Below are 19,552 nucleotides of genomic sequence, written 5' to 3'. Positions count from 1 at the left end.
TTTAACTTTTTCTTTGTTTTAACAGACAAGCTGATATATCTTCATTTGTGTCTGAAGAGAACAAACAATTAATATTATATTTTTGTTAATATGACCATAGTCAATTTCATAGAGCAAAAATGACCTATACTAACCTATGTGAGCGCAAAGGAGAAGGAATGGGGCAGAGGAATCCTTTGATTAACAAACAGGTGCACCACAGAGTCATCCAATGCATTGAGCTCAAAGAAATTCCCAAAGAGTTGCATGGGCAAAAAAAATCCTTTTGCCTCATGAAAAAAAACAGAGTGTATTCTCTTCTACTTTGACCAGATACGAGGATAAGAGCATTTCCTTGTTTTATGACTGTAAGCTGTGTATCTTTATTGGGACAGTATTTATTATTGATAAAAARTAATCTCCAGGTTACTTAGTTGGGGAATTATCTAAAATTATTTAGAAAAATTACTTTTAAAGCTAATATAATTTTAAAAATAAATATATTCAGAAACGACGTACCACAGTGTGCCATTAGGTCTTCATGGAAATCCAAGAGTTGATCTCGAATTTCTTCAGGGCAAGGACAATCATTTTTATCATCTTTAAAGTTCAGCAGCATGTTAATCTTAAAACAAAGCAAAGGAAAAGCAGGCAACACTGATTTCTATAYGCAAAACTATGAAATCAAAAGAACTCTGCCATACACATAGCACAGGAAAACAATAAATGGTTCACTGTAAGCTGTACCTGTTCCTGAGGTGGGGAACGAAATTCCTTTGTTTTTCTAGCTGTCAGGGCAGCAGACATATTCAAGGCCTGCATCACTTCATTGTACCGGAAGCGCTGATTTTGTTGAAGCCTGGCCACAAAATCATCAGAAAATGCTACAATGGCTTCTATCCGGTGTCGTACCTGGCAATCACACAGGTACTGGAGTAGATGACACATCTGAGAAAACAGTATCAGAAGAACAAAAAGAGTAGGCAAGCTAAGAAAACTCTGCTGTATGTTATGTAAACAAGGATGGACCCCTTACAGCAGCAGTTATTGTCAGATGAACCGACTGAAATCTTAAATGCAGTCATCTACTGCATCTGAAGTAATCTGTAATATATCCTGGATCAGGACTAATTAATATCTGACATATGCAAGAGATTTATGTGCCTCAGACCTAAAGGAGTAGGAGTTTCATTTACTTGTAAGACAGTGGATTTGCTCCTTGCTTCTAGGGAATTTCCTTGTGTCTAGATCCACAGAAATGCAGAATTCCTTGTTAACTTAATTTAGAAAGTGATTCTACTTAATGAAACAAGAGCTATTTGATCCACAGTATACAACTTTATTTTATCAGGAAGATATTAATCTTGTAGTTTCCTGTAAGTAAATTACTTCTCTATTCAAACAACATCAGACTGCTGTATTCCTTTAAAGAGAAATTACCAGGTGAAGAAAAAAGGATGTGTGAAAAATGGTAACAACCACTAACACAGCAGTATTGTTACCTGTAATTTAACAGGTTCAGGAAGTTTCATCTGAAGGAGTCCTTCCTTTGGCACTTGCTCCCCTTTGGTTTCTTCCTCTCCTTCTTCTGCCTTGAGTTCATCTGAACTCAGCTCCTTCTCTGAGAAATCACTTTCATCCTCCTGACTCATAGCTTCTTTGAAAACCCGGGGCTCAATCAACTGCAAGATGTGTTTCAGATCCCCATTATGGAAGATTCCCATAATTAGGAGGGTGTAAAACAGCTTGATGAGAGGGACAAAAAGAAATTCTGTAGAGCCTCCAACTGGATCTCTAACATGGAGGCTGCCCTCCTGAACAGCTTCAGTCAGCATCTCTATTGTTTTGGCCTTTAAGATTTCCAGAGGGAATTCAGGACTGAACTGAAAGCATTCACTGCTAATGCTTACAAAACTTGGGGAGGAGAACTGCATTCTCGGCCTTAAGGAAGTGCTAAGTCCTATACCAGGGAGGCCATGTTTTTTGTTTTCATCAGGAAACAAGGTAATACTCTTGGTCTCATCTGTCATTGGAACAATAAATTCATTATTCATCATTAACCTGGCAGTGGCATAGGTATTGAGATGGATGTCAATAAGTAAGTCATAATATCCTGCACGTAATAATCCTGGCATATATTTATTCTCAATAGCATACAGGAGCTGAGACTCATCCACATGGCTACACATAGCATGGGCCACCCGGTTGTTCCCTAAAGCACAAACAGCTGAATACAATCGGAGGGTATGATAGTGAAATTTCAGCAATTCTTCTTGTTCTATCAGCTCCAAAATATCAATTGTCCTGCAGAGGAAAAAACAAAACAAAACAAAACAGTAAATTCTGTATCAGGGTAACAACTTACCAGTGTGAAGGAGTTCAAAATTCTACCTAAGGACTTTCCAACTTTCATGTGATAAACCCTGTTAACCCAAGAATCATGGACCAAGAATGACGTTTAGCTAGGTATTTATCCAAGTCACTCCTAAAATACAACTTCAGTTACCCTCAGTGGGGAAAGATCCAACTGATGTACTTAAAAGAGAACACTTACTCATACTACAAACAAGATTTTGAATAACCGAAAATCATCTTTTTAATCCAGTATAGGATGACACATYTATATCATTTATCCTTTTTAGATCTGGGGTTGCACAATGACAGCAGACTAGCCAGTGTGCAGGACTTTTTTTTTTTTTTTTTAGAATTCTTAATTTTTTAGTGATTTTATTTTCAGTCTCAGTCATTAGCACTATATTTAGACATTTGGGTAACAAGGAAATCTGAAATCTACATTTTTCCAATTGTTTCAATTAAAGTTAGGAAAATTAAAGTGATAGAATAGTTTCACTGGCCACATATTTTAAGAAGTTCTCTAAGAAAAACAGATCTTTGTCTATCTTGCAGATTATCTTTAATAACTTATGATCTCAGTTTCTCTTTCATTGTAGTTTAAAACCCAAACACACTGTTAAAGAGTTTAGAGAGAAGCTACTACAGGTTAGAAACAACAAAAAGATGCAGATTTAAAAACATTTAATAAAAAAATAAAATAAAATTTTAATGCTAGCTAAGTCAAAACATATTGCTTCTACTTAYATGTGTTATACATACAAATAGAGAGAAAAAGAGAGACAGGGACCTGGGCTTCTCTTACAGAAAAATTTACGACATGTCTAGTTTTATAGTCCTAATCTAGCCCCAGTGTACTTTCACATATAAACAACATCAACCTGTTTTCTTCTGGAATATGAAGGGCCATGAACTGCAAAGGATTCAAGCACTGTATCATCCAGCCTTGACGTTCACTGATCCGAGAGACATCAACCTTCAGGAAGTGGTTTGGCACTCTGCTCCAAAGCACGTGAGTCAGAAACTGGACATGGAGACGCGGAGGGCATTGGGAGACTGGGTTTTTGTGTTCACTTTTGAACAAGCCAGCAGATAATGGCATCACATTCTGGAGAATTCCAACATAAGAGACAATCAGCTTCATCATCTTCAGAAATAATGAATATGTGATATTTTTCAAGACACAGAGTCAATGGATAGTATAGTATAGCACAGTGTAACAGGAGAGTAACATTTTCAGTAGTTTGTAAAACCAGCTGGTAACTGCTGGCCAGCTAGTGGCACAATAGCATTCTCCACATTTTTTCTAAAATAACTAAATATGAAATAGAAACTCGAATGGAATGTGTATTGGGATCTAATAATTAGCTTCCATGGACCAGAGCTCTGAACTTCACCCTTCTCTTACCTCTTCTGATTTCTCAGACATCCACATATCCAAAACAAGGAAGTCAATTTCAGTTCAGTTTTCTTAAGTGTACTGTTTAAATGTATCTTAAAATTCTTTTAAAGCCTAACCTAATCTGCATAGCATCCAGTCATCCATGGCTCACTTTATAAAGTAAGAGATTTGCCTTACTGACCCCAGTGACTGAAAGCAATTTATGTTATCTGCCTAATTCAGAAACACCTGGTTTCATTTCATCATGAAGGATGAGATGGAGAAACTTTCTCAGGGCTTTGCAATATCCCCTGCCCATTCATATCAGTTATAATCCTTCTCATCCTATGTACTATATTTTAGATACATGAATTGAGTTCAGCATAAAAATGACAGCAGTGAAAACACTTGGACTCATAAAAATGTTCCCAGTAAGAACACACTGTACAACAAATGGCAAAAATCAATGATTACCTGATATGATGTATTATTACTCCTAAATTTGCACAAAAATTAAGCATTATTTACCTTTATTCTTCCCAATTCAAACTGGAAAACATTGGGGCTTGTAGCTTGAGCAAATACAGCAGGAAATAGCTTAGTACTTGGTTCAACCTACATGAAAGATGCAAAAATATATATTCACTGAAGACAGCAAAATACTGTTAAATATTAGACACCCCCCCAACATCTGCACTGACTGCCAGTAAGTGCAAGCCTGTGAATAAAACTCCAGAAAATCCTAACAGGATGGAAAAATTACCATAAAAGTTGCAATTACTTTTTCTTCCCATCTTGTAACAATCATACTCATAAAATTCAGTCCGAGGTTTTTTGTTCCCCCCTCTCCACTGGAAATCGTCATCAAAAAATACTCACCTGATAGTATGTGCCTAGTTCCTTGCCATTAGCTGTGAAGGTCAGCAGACCACTGGCAGCATCAACCAAGCAACCAATCTCCAGCCCATTATTATTGCGTCCTTGTCCAGGACTCATGCTCTCTCCTGCACACACCATATAGCAGTTGCTGCGTTTGATACTGAATGTCAAAAGACAAATTTATTTATGGATGGTATGTAAACTTTCTGTAGAAGCCTAAAAATAAATTTGTGCTGCTGCAACCAATGGGGCATGTGGGTGAAAACAGCAGGTCCCGCCAAAATTCAATGAAATCGAAACCTCATAATTGAAAAAATAAAAAGTGAAGAAGACAAAACAAGCAAAAGCTCAAATCATTAGCAAAACTTTAAGAGACAAAATTAACATTGCAAGTTAATATTTTATAATATTTAGTGTTAAGCATAACATATAGAGTTTTCTGACATGGACCATAAGCAGAAGTAGTGACAGAAGCTGTTCTTGTACTAATTCTGGCCTGCCCAAAGCCAGAAAGTTCCAAAAATATGACAAGGGAGAGCTCTATTTTGCACAAATACAGGATCATGTTCTGAAATGAATGACTGAAACTACATATAAAAGCTGTACTACTCTTGACTTTTTTCAGTCTATTAATTTTACTAGATCATTATTCTACTGATCTTCACAAGCAAGAGGAGAAAACAAGTTATAAGGGGACCACACGAGTCTGCACTTTTTGATATTACATTCATCCAATTCCATTAAGTGGAGTAAAACTACAGTTTATACAGTTGTTAGTCGCCTTTATAGATATAAAATATACATTTTTCTAAGAAAATTTTAACCAACCTCTCATGAACCTTCCCCTTTTCATCTCCCAGTGTAACTGTGACAGTGCGCACTCTGTCCAAGTCAAAGGTTGTGTCATACTGATGGAAGTCAGATGTAATCCAGCCCACCCAGACATTAGCAGGTTCTTGACCAGGAAATATTCTCACTGAATAATAGTACTGTCAATAAAAACATCATGTTACAAAGTGTTAATATTTATTTTCTATTGTATTATTTTGATTCAGAATTAATTTGTTGCTCTAGAATCTGAAAATGTCATCTCTTGAAAACTAGCATAGACTTGTTCAAGTGCAAGACAAGCACTTGTTCATAAGACAAGCAACATAAGGATAGCAACACAAATCAAAATACAGCCAAAAAAACATGCATGTTAAAGAAAAAAAAAAGGGAAGACAGTACAGATGCAGCTATAGGCTTGTACTGTAGGCTTTTGCATTGTAGCATTGTAAGTTATATTTGTATTGCAGCTACAATTTTTACCCTGTAGATAACTAGCAGCCTGTAGTATGCTAATATCTTTTGGAAAGAGGAGAATAAATACGAAAGAGCTGTATTTTGTCTTCAGACACTGAAGAGTGAGTGCTTATGGAGCTGATCTCAGTGAAAGGCACTCAAAACCCTTATTACTTTCACCAGGAATTCCATGAAAAAAACACTGAATAAAATGAGGACAGAGGTGTTCAAATGGTCTTGAACACTGATCTGTTGGTTTAACACACTCTGCATTTATTTTTCCTCTCTGACGCTCAGTGTTTCAATAATACTTTCAAAAACAGACTCAACTGAATTTATGGCTCTCCATATGCAAATTATTTTAGATTGACTATCAAGTCAAAACAAAATGAATGTAGCAGTCTCAACTACTTAGTAATGCAGGACTACTGCAGAAATTTACATTTAAAATTTGGCCTGAAAAATCACGTTTTCTGAAACTCTTAATACTGAAAACATGCAGTTGTTCAAGAAAGTAAGCATCTGAAATACAAAACCTAGGTTACCATACCGTGGAAGTTTGCATCAAATAATCATAGTCATCCCTATCATCTGCTAGCACATCCTCAGAAAGTCGTGCAGAGTGGCTTGTGCTATAATCAGGCTTTGTCCTCCTCAGCATAAATCTGTAATAAAAAAAATAAAATCAAAATCTCTATGAAAGACTCAGTAAATCAGTATAAATGCAGATGAATTTTGCACTTATACATTAGTCCTGAATATATAGTATTTATTACATTATTTATTACATTATTAATACATAACACTAACGTATTTATTACTTACCCGCAGTTCAAAACAGAATATTTTCTTCAGAGAAGAGAAGGAGATAGACTCATTTTTAAAAGCACTTAAATAATTTTTTATTAAACTGTATATTCAAATCTCCTTTGGAAACTGAACCCTTCTTAACTTAAAAAGAATTATTAGGCTGTTAAGCATTTATGACACTTCGGAAAAGGAACCTGGAATCTTAAATTACTTTGATGCTTTTAAAAATTTCATCCACACTTCCATATTTATTCTGCATTTGAAATATTTAACAAAGTAACTTTGGTAAAGAATGGTAGAAAAGGAATGGAAAGCTGCTGGTTGCAGTAATGTATCTGTGCAATGGCCCAGTGTTAGCATCTCCACAGCACCATCAAGTAGGTCCTTTGTTCATTTGATTATGTAAGAAAAGTTAGGGAGAATGAACATGTCAGCTAGAGGATACTCTTGCCTCACTTAATGAAGCAAATGACCTAAGAAGCTGATTTTCGCTACAGATTATCTAAACATCTTCAGCTTTTTGAAAGTTTTGTGAAAAAATTCTCAGTCACTTCAGAGATTTTCTAGTTCTGTCAGAAAGGCTTTCCATGGCTTTAGAGTGTATTTCATCTGAGGATCTCAAAAGCCTTCACAATGAATCTAATGATAGGTCTCTAATAGCTGGAGAAATGTTTTCAGGTTTTTGCTTAATTTTGGTCAGTATCTTGCAGATGATGCAACTTAAGCACATGAAGATTAACTGTCCCACTTACTGTTATATCCAAATTTAGGGCAGAACTAGGGTAAAATCTCCGGAGACCTGACTGGCATTTTCTTCAACAATTCAAGAAAAAAAGATGCCAAATATGCTACTGACCTTTGTTTAAGACGTGAAGGTTTTTCTTGAGCGTAATCTTTATGATTGTTTAACTCTGGTCTTGTGGCATCTTTTTCTCTTTCTGTCCGGTCAGGCACTAGATGACCATGAGCAGTTTTCATTAGAACCTCAAAATCAGAATCAGCATCATAATCCTCCAAGTCATTCTTAGGGCCAAAAAGACCAGTGCCTGGTAACCCTCCTGCAGCTGTTCTGGAGAACACCTCAGCACATTCAATAGGCATACTTAATCGAAAAAACATGACGTCTGTTTTACTGTTCTGTGAACCAAAGGACTTCTGCGTGACCTTCAGGCAGGGACAGCTGTCTATGGTGCCATCAATTCTCATCACCTATCAAAAATAAAGATGTATACATTTAGAAGCTGATGCTTTTCTCACCCTCCCAAATATTCAAGTTATGTTTTTAGAATAAGAACCTATGACATTTTAAAACAAATCAAAACTTGCAACAGTACACTCAGATACATTGTAATCATGTACGATCATTTTAGGGGGAAATAAATATTATGTTATAGGGAGTGGAGGTTTTTGCTGTTTCTCTTTTAAAAAAGCACTCACAAAATATAAATCCAATCTTGGGAAGAACAACAAAAAACAACTAATAAAGTATATATGTAAGACAAAAAACACAAACTACATTGTGATACACATCAATAGAAAGAAAGGTTCTATTTCATTGATTTCAAAGGGGCTTTATGGTAGGCTTACAAAGCATGGACTCACTTTCGCCAAGCTGCGCAACTGATTGGGACATAACTGTTGACACAACTAGCTCATAAATATTTATTAAAATCAAAAACAATTAGTCATGGAAAATCACAAAGTGTGTGCACCAGAACACATGATACTTGTTACATAGAAAGGCTCACTTTTTCGAAGGTTTTTTTTTATGTACAGGACTCTCACTCACTGCACAAGGAGTTCTTAATGAGGACATCTTGTGGAATTCATCTTTGAGAAGCTCATATTTACACACATGACAGATTTTATGGATGAATAGATACAATGAACCAAATAACTATGTTATTTGCAACTCCACGGAAGGTAACAAGCTTGTAGCAGGTGTAAAATATGTCCAGAACAGGGCTAACATACCAAATTAAAAACCTTGTCTAGAAGTGCAAAAGTAGTTTTATAATTAAAGCATACTCATGGAAAAAGTGTCTACAAAGATTCCAGTAGGGATCACAGACCTCAATATGTTCATGGTTTAATGGCACTGGTAGGAATTGAGGGAGTCTTTTGCTCAGCCAAATGGTGATGTCTCTGTTTGTATTAACAGCGAAGGGCTCATACCCTTCTTGTAAGCCACAGATAGTGAAATATTTTAGAGTGCTGACATCTTTTCCAAAGTTCATTCTTCCCACTTGAGATAAGCCCAGGCTGCACACAGGTAGAAACCCTTAAAACAACAAGAAGAAAGAACATGTGGGTTGTACATCACAAACATAGTGAATTGGTTTCTTCCTATAACCCAATTAAAAATTATTTGGAAAAAAGGCCAAAAACCCAACAGTATAAGCGCAAGCAGACATCTATAGTACATCACCTCTTATGTATCACCAAGAATCTTATCTCAAATATCATTTTGAAAATACAGGTCTCTAATAGTTAGGAATCTCTTCATTCAGCAGCCAATTCACTTTAGAGAAATATAAGAGAGAACTTCAAGGATTCTGTCAACAAACACTTGGTTAAGCTCTCTGCTAGCATGCCGGAGTGTTATCAGTTCTCATGATTTTACTCTGAGTCTTACAATATTCAATATTCCTTCTAAAACTCCAGTAGTCATGGCATTTTCAGAGAATCTCAAATATCACCTCAAAAGAAATATAGTTCTTGTTTCCAAAACAGCAAAAATAAACTTAAAACTATGCACCAACTTCATGCTGCAGAATAAAAAATAATAAAAAAAACAGAAAATACACTTAATAGCTTTTTATTTTTCATAGAAATTTTGTAGTATTGGAAATGGCAGTATTATACTGTAGCTTCATGAAACTGACGTTTCAAAGAATTTACTTTGAGTCAGCTTCAGATTTGTATGTATCTGTTCTTTTATCGTTTCACTAGCACAAGGAATTCACTTCTCTGCATACAGTCAATGTAAAATCTTTGCACTTTTTAAATAACTATTTTTTTTTGCTCTGGTTCAGAATCTTAGTTTAGAAAACAGGAAATTATGTTATTTCTTCTGTTCCTCTTGCTCCTGTTTTTGAGTTTCCAGCTACAAACAGTTTTGTAAACTTATTTGACCCAGTTAGTAACAAAACACAACAATAAAAAAAACACTGCTAAACAAATGTTAAGTTCAACTCTGCTTGTCTTCTCTTGTATCAATGATAAACATGAAGCTCCCTTCCATTATTCTGGCTCAGGTGAAGCCACTCTAACAGATAGGGAACAGTACAAGGAGGAAATACAAGGGGTTCCTTGCTTTTCTTGAGGCTGTCTGGATAAAAAATGGCAGAACATCTGTTCACAACATGTTCTTTAGAGACAAAGGCAAACTTCACAGCACTGGCTACAGGAATGATTGCTCATTAGATCGAAGATCAGCTATCAATATCACTTTTTCATTTCTTTTTTTATTGCAGATAAGCAAGATTCATGATCATGTATATGTGTGTATTAGGCATGATGAATCTAAGGCCACAGAAGTCCTATAGAAGCCATAAGGCCATACAAGTCATAAGTTGAAGTCCAGATTTTTATCTTAGTAGCAAGGCTCTTAAATCATGAAGCATCAGCTTCTCTCAGTGATCCCACAGATGATTTAAGCAGCATGATTTACATCTATTCTGCTCATGAAAACCCAATGTTAGAAAATAATAAAGAACAATTTCTAGAACTAAATGAAACAAAATCATATTATACAATTCATAACTAGAGAAGTTACACTTGTATAAATAGACATATACAGCAATAGAGCCCAGCAGCTCTACTACGGGAAATTACTAGGCATCCTGATGAGTTAAAGGAACCTATACACTGCTGCAAATGATTTTAAGCAAAGCCAAGAAAATCAAGGGAAGATGATAAACTCTAATCATGGAGATAAATAAGAGGTATAAAAGACACAGCTACATCAGATAGGAATATTCAAAATATGGCTGATATTTACCCTTCCTAAACAGAATGCACATGAGACGTTAATTCTACTTATGCATTTCCTTTTGGGGTCAAAAAAAAAAAATCTCATTGGTGCATTCATTCTTAGGAGTGAAGCAGGTAGTAGCTTTTCCACACGAAAAATGTAAATGAGCATTTGCAAGAATGCCTAAAAGAAAACAAACAAACTGAGAACTAGTCTTACACACGTAGATGTCTCATTGAAGTTATTAATTCAGTTCAGTATTTTCCATCAACTCTAACTGCAGCCAACATGAAATCATGATAATCTCTCTCATCAATACAAATTTCATTGATGCCAGAACAGTACTGTACAGGTAACTAACTCCTGCAAGTAATCATTACTATACAGTAACTGCTCTTCCATATGAACAGAATATAAATAGCAGTACCAATCTTAAGTGTGGAAGCATTACTTTCCTCTCTGGCAACATTCTGCCCTGATTTGGCAACAGCCTACTCAAATGTCATTAAGGTTGTTCAGGATTATTCCCTATCTGGGAAAGATATGACATCTACTCTTCACATTGTTCTTACAGACAGTAAGGAGTGTGCTGGAAAGCAGTTGTGTGTTTTGCTATGGAATACAAATCAACTTTCAAGACCTTTCCACATACAGGTATCCAGTCATATTAGATACGATATTCTGCAGATCCTTTGTAGCCCTTGCCTGCTGCAGGCTACATAAAAAGATGATTTACCCATGGCCTCATTCTTAATCTCCAGGTGCATAACAAGGCTGTGCAGCAAATCTTTTATTTTATTTTATGAAATAGCAAGACAAGTAAAAACAGTACCATCAGAAAAGTAACACTCTAACATTGTCCATCACTTATGGCAAAGGGATAGGACAGCAATACCTCTTATAACATTCCCTGCTTTGGAGAATACAGGATGAGCTTTGTGACGCAATTTGTCAAATACTCAGTACAAACAGTAAAATTCATGCTCAGAGAGAGCATAYGTTGACAAAACAAAACTTGGTTTGCAGAGTGTATATGTTCATATAGGAATATAAAGCATGAGCATTTCATATCTACAGTATAAAATTTCTCTTACACAAGTGCATAATAATATGGAATTATTGTTGCATATCCTCTCATCGGCAGCACAACGCAAGACGGCTCATGAGCCTTGATAGTAAGTTGGCATTCAGCCATATTCCCTCTTTGCTGTTCATAAGTAAGTTAAAACTGCAGGACTGATTTATGGTCAGACTATATTCTTCAAAGCTGACCACAGGGCTCTGACAAATCTTTTTTTTTCTGAAGTGAAAAGCCGCTTTCTGCAGCAGCACAACATGCAAACAGTTCACTGATAAGAGACATGCAGAAAGATCTCAGTGCTCTTAAGTAGGAGCCATTAACAAAACCAAACCAAAGCCAGCCTAAAAAATGAAAGCTCTACAAAAGTCATATTCAATCTGGGTATACGTGTGTTTGTATGTACACACACATACATATATACACGCACATCCCATATAATGAACCTTACATGAAATACTCTTAATATTTATAAATATTGATCTGGAGTTATTAAATCTCAGATCAAATAGCGTATGCCTTTGAAATCAGAATAGCAGATCTTTTTCCAAAGGCAAGCTCTTCTCTATATACATGACACTAGAAAACTTAATGTGAATTTAAGGGATATTATGAAAAATCTGAGACACTTGACATTGATGTTAAGTCTATGACATAGTTACCACGGTCTTAGGGCTCCATGTCAAATACGGAACTAATATTTTAGCTGTTTTGGACTCGACAGAAATCTGTTTACATCTGATCCTGTGACTGGAAACAAGTACCACAAAAAATATACCACTGTAATTTCATCAACTTTGAAATCAAAGTAGTGGTCAAACAGGCTGCCTTCAGAATCTCATGAAATTCCAATTCCTCTCAGGATTCCTCATCCCTCTATGGAATTATACTGCCTAATAAATTATAGCAGTTGCCCAGTTATTAAGGATACCAGGATGATTTTATGTCCTATACCACTAACACTAAGCCATTCAGGTATCCCTTTCCCTCAGCAAGTTACTACAGTATTTTAGAAAATCTGCAGGCAATAAAGTAACAGGCATGAGGCTAGAGAGCTGGTGGCAGTTATCTCATTTCAAATCAAATCAAGAATTTCCTAATTTTTGTGGTATGGCAGAAGAAGAAGAAAATAAAATTTCTTCTTCCAAAGCACTTCTGAAAGGTAAAATACTCTGAAATGTAGCTGAAAGTGAAGTGGTTAAGATTCAACAACCTAATTAATAGTCAAAAGACCCATCTTTCCCATGTATTACGGGAATAGGGATCCATAACCCAAAAGTACTATTTTGCACCTACTGCTGTTCAAAAGATTGAACTTCTTCTCTCAGATATAGATATTTGATATATAAGACACAAAATATCAACCTAAAAAAAGGTAACAGAAAAAGATTAAAACTTTAAAATATTTTTTCCTTTTTTTTACATTTCAATAGTTAGAAAATTTTAGGCCGTTATCTATATAATATTTCTCACCCTTTTATGTACCTATATGCACACAAGTATGTAAATTTCTAACAATAAATCAAATTTATAAGCAAAAATACTCTATGGTATAGAATGATTTTGGGGTCTCAAGCAGGCCCACAGCAAAGACTCTTCTTAAGGTGAATGTCCAAGTTTAGACACTAAGTCACTGGTAAGTAACGGGTGTCTGTCCCTATTCTGAGTGTGTTAATTTGCAATAACCACCCTGTTTTTCTACCTGTTACTCTGTTATACAGAATTACAAAGCACACAAAAAAAAGCTGGACCAACAACACCACAGCAACAGGCACAAAACTTACTCTGCTGGTTTCGATCTCCATAAACACTAACTTTGTACCAGCTGGCTTTATACCGGATCTGGTATCATCTCTCCTCCCAGAACTGAAACAAAAGCTTAGAGCCAGCTTAAACTCCCCACTGTGTACTCTCACTAATTTGAAAGAAATTTGATAGCACTTCTACACTTGATCTGGATCAAATTTATATCTTACAGTGACCTGCTGAAGTGTAGATTAAATGTTAACAGCCATGGAAACACAGTCCCAAACACATCTCTGCAAAAAGGAGTCAAAAGGACTGATACTTGCAAAATTCCAAGACCTAACTATCAAATCCTCATCACAAAAGACAGCTGTGAAGTTCACCATAAAAAAGTCCTTGCCTTCTTCACATCTAGCATGTCTCCTTTCCAAATGCTGGCTCCTAACTGAACAGGGCAAGGGACAAGGAGTTAGTTCCAGCCTAGGGGTGGTCCTACAGATCACAGAGAGAAAGCTAAGATAGCAGCAGGAATTTAAGTGTTAACTTTCTTACTAAATTCACTGCCAAAGAAAGCAAAACATATCCTCTTTTTAAGGATTAGGTAAGCATAATAACACACTTTGAGAGGCACACCATATTCTTCTGTTAATTTGCATCTCTTTAGCATACAGGGAGAAACATGTCCTTCCTAGTTTATGGTGAGCATCCAGGCTTCTTGCTGGTATTCTTTGTATTTATTTATAGTATATGCAAATGTGCTGAATATGCCTCAATAAACTTTAATAGTATAACATGAATTTACAAAATAATTGTAAAAAGAGTAAAAGAATTTTTAAATAATTTATTTTCAAGACCCCATAAGTTTGCTGTTAAATTCAACAACCTTGTGTATCAGAGCATTGCTTCAAAATGAAGAGCTGTTACGGGTCCATAACACAAAGCAGGAAGAACAGAAATTCTGCACTGCAAAACTTAATGCAATGACCACTTAAAGCAATTAAAAAGCTCCCAGTGCAGTCTAAAGCAATTTTCTTTTCCGTATAGTTGGAACCCATCACAACAAGTCTTCTCTGTTGCAATACAGAGAAAAACAGGGAGATGCAAAAAAAGGACTGTGTCTTCAATTAATGACTGCGGATTCACCACTGTATCCTAGAAAGTTATCATAATTTATCATATAACATGCTGACCGGAGCCACTGAACCCTTATGGCTCTTTCCTGCTATGCTGGTACTATGTCAATTCTCCTTTCAAAAATCAAAGCACTAACTGTGTTGCAGGATATTATAAATAGGGACAGAGAAGCAAATTATTTGTGTTTGCTGAATACATTAATTTCTGTTTACATCTTATTGAGGGATAAGATCATATCACCAGGAAGCTAAGACTACATTACGAATTGCATGTGTGTGTGTGTGTGTGTGTGTGTATACATACATACATATATACATACATATCTATACATACACATACATATATATATATATAAACACACACACACACACCCCACCTAGAAAAGAAATAAAAGAATGAAATCAAATTATGCAATGTGTGAGAACAAATCTTTATCAATAGAAATACTGTCACACCTGGAAGACTTAAGTTACACCTAGCTGTTTTATCTTGGTTTAAAGGCATGTGCATACACACATATATCAACAAGCACAGTTGCATTTTTCTTAACAAGCAGCACGCCTTGAATTGCTCAAAAAAATTACAGCCAACATTTGCTTTTCCTTCAGAGGAAATGAAGCTAATTCCTTGTAGCCAATTAGAATTTATGTTGCAGTAGGAATTAAAATCAGTCTGAATTCTTGCTACCAAGGAGACTGAGAGTTTAGGTCTAATATATCACTTTTGGTTAAGGAAAGAATATGTACTATGTTTAACAGCCTTATGGATAGCAAACTAGCACATCTAAATGTCAGACGGGAGAAACTGGGACACTCATACAAACCTAGCTAATGGGCTTTAGGAGAAAATAAGACTTCTCCAGCAGAAACTACAGTTTTGTATCAGAGTCAATATAGAAAGTTACTGGCCCACATGCGGTACATGTATGGCCACCAAAAAAGAAAGGCTCAGGTAGAGCTGTGGATAAACAGACAACTGGTTACTGCAACAGGCATCCACAAAGCTTAGTTTCAGGAGCAAAAATCTTTTATTTACAAGTCTTTCACCCTTTAGAATATTTTTTAAAATATATTCGCTAATGACAGAAACTACTATGGTGAGTCTTTTCTCCAGATATAGAAGTAATAAGTGCATAAGCTTCCTGTGCTTTGAGCAACAGAGAGCCACAGGAAAGTATATTTAAAAAGAGAGACTGCTGTTTATATATTAGATGCCTCAGCCTCTCTCTTTGGAAATAGGAAAGGAATTCAATGTATCATATCATTCTGGACTGCAGTCCATAACAAACTAAGTACATCTATCAGGAGTACGGAGTATTGCACCAGCTTCTACTCCACTTAGGAACTGCAGTGCTAAAGTTCCTTGACTGCAGTCCATAACAAAGTATTTCTGGCAGAAGTACAAAGTACAGCAAGAAAATTATACTCAACTTACAAGCACCAAAGAAGCTAATGATCAGCCATACATTGTATATATATATAAAATAACTTTCCTTCTACTAATCTTAATCTGTCCATCTCATATTGTTCTAAAGTTCATAAGAACAAGTTACAACAACATATATTGTCCAACATAGTTAAAGCTACACCAAGATATTTTGGCCAGCCAAAGCTACACACTCACTCACTCTTTCACTCAGAAAGGAAAAAAAAGAAAGAGAAAAAGAGGAAGGCCCACCACATTACAGGGAAGACAACACACACAGCAGGAAGACAAACGGAGCAACAACAGCAAGTTAACAGCACAATATATTACAGTACTTACCATCGCCCACCTCAAAGTCCTTGAATGCAAGTTCCGAACCTGAGTCATCAAGCAAGATTTCACCATTCAAGGTGAACATCATAGTGTGCTCATTCATGTCAACCATACATCCAACAACATCTCCTGCCAACCAGGAGCGGCCAAAATGCTCATTACCCTGATGCCACCGCTGTGCCTGAAAGGGATTTCAAAGAATTTCAAATAATCATAATGACAATGCATGTGTTCCTCTGCCTCTCACTGGTACAACTAATAATTAAGCCCTTTGATTAGCACAGTACTAAAATTAACACTTTCATAGCATATCATTCCAATGTCTGTGAGTACTGCACATTGACTCTGAAAATGGAAATTCAACAATTAGTTTTCTGCAAGCACTGCTCGTACCAGTATTGTAAAACGTTGCCAAGTGAGGAAAACTGCTATTTCAACACTTTAGTAAGAGCATGACTTATTTTTATGCAGAAGCTCTATGAAAGGCTTATAATGAAAATAATATGCTATCAATTGCAATGTTAAATAGCTGCTTTGCAAACTTTTTTTAAGCAATTTTTTTCATTTAATCTTGTAGCCTATAAATTCATTGCTTCCAAACGAACTTTACTGTTTCTTCAAGTATAATTCTAAATACGTTGTATATAAAATAAATGAAATGTCCTGCCATAACAGATCTTGGAAAGAACAGAATTGTTGTGGACAGGATGAGTACTCTGAGCTTCTGAGAGATTTAGCATAAAGGGCATGATTAATGCTTCGTATGACTGACCTTCAAATCAAAGACTGCAGGGCTTTGGATGGATACCCTTAGCTGGGACCATGGAGTGGAATTCAGATAAATGAACATCTATTAAGAAGTATTATAATATGCATAAAACAAAGTGGTGTTGATAACAAAGAGCTTCCCCATTCATATATTCCATCAGAATTAGATTTGTATCCTCTGTATCCTTTCTCAAAATCCTAAAAAAACAAATTCGCCTTGCTGCCTCTCCTGAAGGTTAAAAAACTTGAGCTTTTCTCCAACCAAGGAGAGAACCTGCCAAAATCAAAGAAAACAAAATAGCTTTGTGGATTAAGAACTACAGGTCAAAAACTCAGATTCAGAAAGCAAAGTACTACTCAGCTATTCTAGTAAAGATGTGGAACTTTAACAGTTATTTAATCCAATCAGAGATTTTACAAGAAACAGCTTYTCCTCCTTTTAAGGCAGCTCAGGTTGTGTAATACAAGACTGGGAAAAAATGAAAGTCTAAAAATATGAATAAGAAACAGCTGAGAAGCTTGATCTGAACAGGAATAGCCAGGAATCCTATTGATTTCTGTCAAATATTGTAATAGTAATAAAGGAAATTAATTCCAACATCAGATACAAGGAACATATGGTAAACATTGTCATTAAGACATGAGTCATCAGTAGCCTTAATACAATTATAGTTTGGATAGCGGTTTCACGTGCCTTCATACTAAAATACAGAGTTCTAATGAGTCATTTTAATCTACTGTTATAAAAATCAGTGACATATAAAATGCTTTGTTTTCCTATGTATTCTTACCACTAGATTTCAGTCTGTCATTGTTTCACATGGAGTGAAATTTGACCAAAATTATTGGTTTTATCATACTTCATTTATTCTAAATCATAAAGATCTCCATGGAAACACAGGTATACTCTTTTTAACTTTTACATATCTACAAAAGCTTTTATCAGTTTGCCTCAATTAATTACTGTTAATAATGTTAATCATATTCATTCCCTAATGGCATTTCTTATACAGAGAACAGCAGAGTAAAAATTTAAAGAAATGATTCACAGTTAATCACAGCTCTGTCAGTATTTTGAATTTGGCTATGTCACTGAGCTYTTGAATGCTTTATATGCACTATATAAATGCTATGAAGCTATGAAAAGAAAAGAATTATACAAATACCAAAAACTGCTAATTAATTTCTCAAGTGACATTGATCTATATCTTAGGCATTGCTATTTTCTTTCTTATTCCATTTGGGTCCTCAAAGAGACAGACAAACAACTTCATAAAACACAAATGAAAGAACAGCAGGCAATTAAGTTGAGGCAATGGCAGAGAGAATAAGGAGCAAAAGTGTTTGCAGTCACTCATGTTATTACAGAGAAATATACACAAACCTTAAAGCCATCAAAAACAAAAGCTGCTTCATCTGAGCCAAGTTCCTGATCTGGCAGACAACCTGGCCTGGTCCAGCCAACTCTCATGTCTCCTGCGGTGACTGCCTCAAACTCGAAGTACCACTTCCCAGCCTTCACTGCATAAGTCTTTTCCGTCCGGAAGATCCTGAATTTTTCTATTATCCCACTGCACATGTCTAGTCTCGTTGCTGTGAGGTATTTAAAAAACAAAAAAAGTTCTGTATTCATCCACTGACAAAATGAAAGCATGAAAATCAAAGGTAATCATACAGCCATGTCTTTTAAAGCATGCTGAAAAATACTAGGAAGTAACAAAGCGGCATTTAGTAATGACTTTGAAGAACTAAAGACCTTCACATTAGTGAAGCAACCGAACAGTAGTGGTGATATCTTAGAAGCACAAGGGAAAATAATATGTTCATCACAGATTCATATGGCAGAAGAAATTGCCCACCCTTCTTCAAAATAYGGCCTACAGATTTTCACAAAATATTCATGTGGCAAGTTAACACAGATTTGAGAAGGAAAAGTGAATTGGGCTCTCAGGCATTAAAAACAAACAAGCAAACAAACAACACACACACACCGCAAAAAACAGACTAAACTATCTTCTAACCACTATAAAAGGCAAATGTTTGTCTTTGATAAGTTTCCTCAACTATGAGAAATTTTGTTTAGAGACTGTAATCAATTCACTCAGTCTTCTCATTTATATCCTAAAAACACAGATTTCTTAAATAAGCCATTGTTATTATTTTCACTAAAAATGCATTACTATATTTACTGTTTACTATAGCAAATAATGAAAAAAGGAAGGCTGTAATTTAGATGTTTTTGCAGAACCAACAGAAAATGGATGTGAGGATAAAAGGAAGTAGCCTTTGCATGAAGCTGAAACAAAACAACCAAAACCCCAAAGTAATCATACTCCTGTATCAGTAAAAATATATGAACTTCTGTCAAGGTAAAGGGCAGAAAGTTCAAAAAAAAAAAAAAAAAAAA

The 19,552-nt window shown here is 35.6% G+C and overlaps 1 protein-coding gene across 1 annotated transcript in view; it reads right to left on the bottom strand.

Moving 5' to 3' along the window:
• RYR2 (ryanodine receptor 2) overlaps window positions 1–19,552 on the bottom strand; it is a 479,557-nt gene that overhangs the window by 159,451 nt on the left and 300,554 nt on the right. Inside the window, exons 29-40 of the mRNA XM_026085098.1 lie at window positions 18,530–18,738; window positions 16,384–16,558; window positions 8,758–8,966; window positions 7,542–7,894; window positions 6,426–6,540; window positions 5,420–5,580; window positions 4,592–4,751; window positions 4,241–4,327; window positions 3,213–3,439; window positions 1,482–2,283; window positions 727–927; window positions 499–604 (exon numbers count right to left, since the gene is read on the bottom strand). Of these exons, the coding sequence (XP_025940883.1) occupies window positions 499–604; window positions 727–927; window positions 1,482–2,283; window positions 3,213–3,439; window positions 4,241–4,327; window positions 4,592–4,751; window positions 5,420–5,580; window positions 6,426–6,540; window positions 7,542–7,894; window positions 8,758–8,966; window positions 16,384–16,558; window positions 18,530–18,738 (2,805 nt within the window). The remainder of the gene's footprint in view (window positions 1–498; window positions 605–726; window positions 928–1,481; window positions 2,284–3,212; window positions 3,440–4,240; window positions 4,328–4,591; window positions 4,752–5,419; window positions 5,581–6,425; window positions 6,541–7,541; window positions 7,895–8,757; window positions 8,967–16,383; window positions 16,559–18,529; window positions 18,739–19,552) is intronic.

Source organism: Apteryx rowi, unplaced genomic scaffold (assembly GCF_003343035.1).
Source record: "Apteryx rowi isolate R43461 unplaced genomic scaffold, aptRow1 scaffold_66, whole genome shotgun sequence".
NCBI classification, from domain to species: domain Eukaryota; kingdom Metazoa; phylum Chordata; class Aves; order Apterygiformes; family Apterygidae; genus Apteryx; species Apteryx rowi.
The sequence above is the reverse complement of the archived record's forward strand: the minus strand, read 5'-3'. Positions and strand labels throughout refer to the sequence as shown.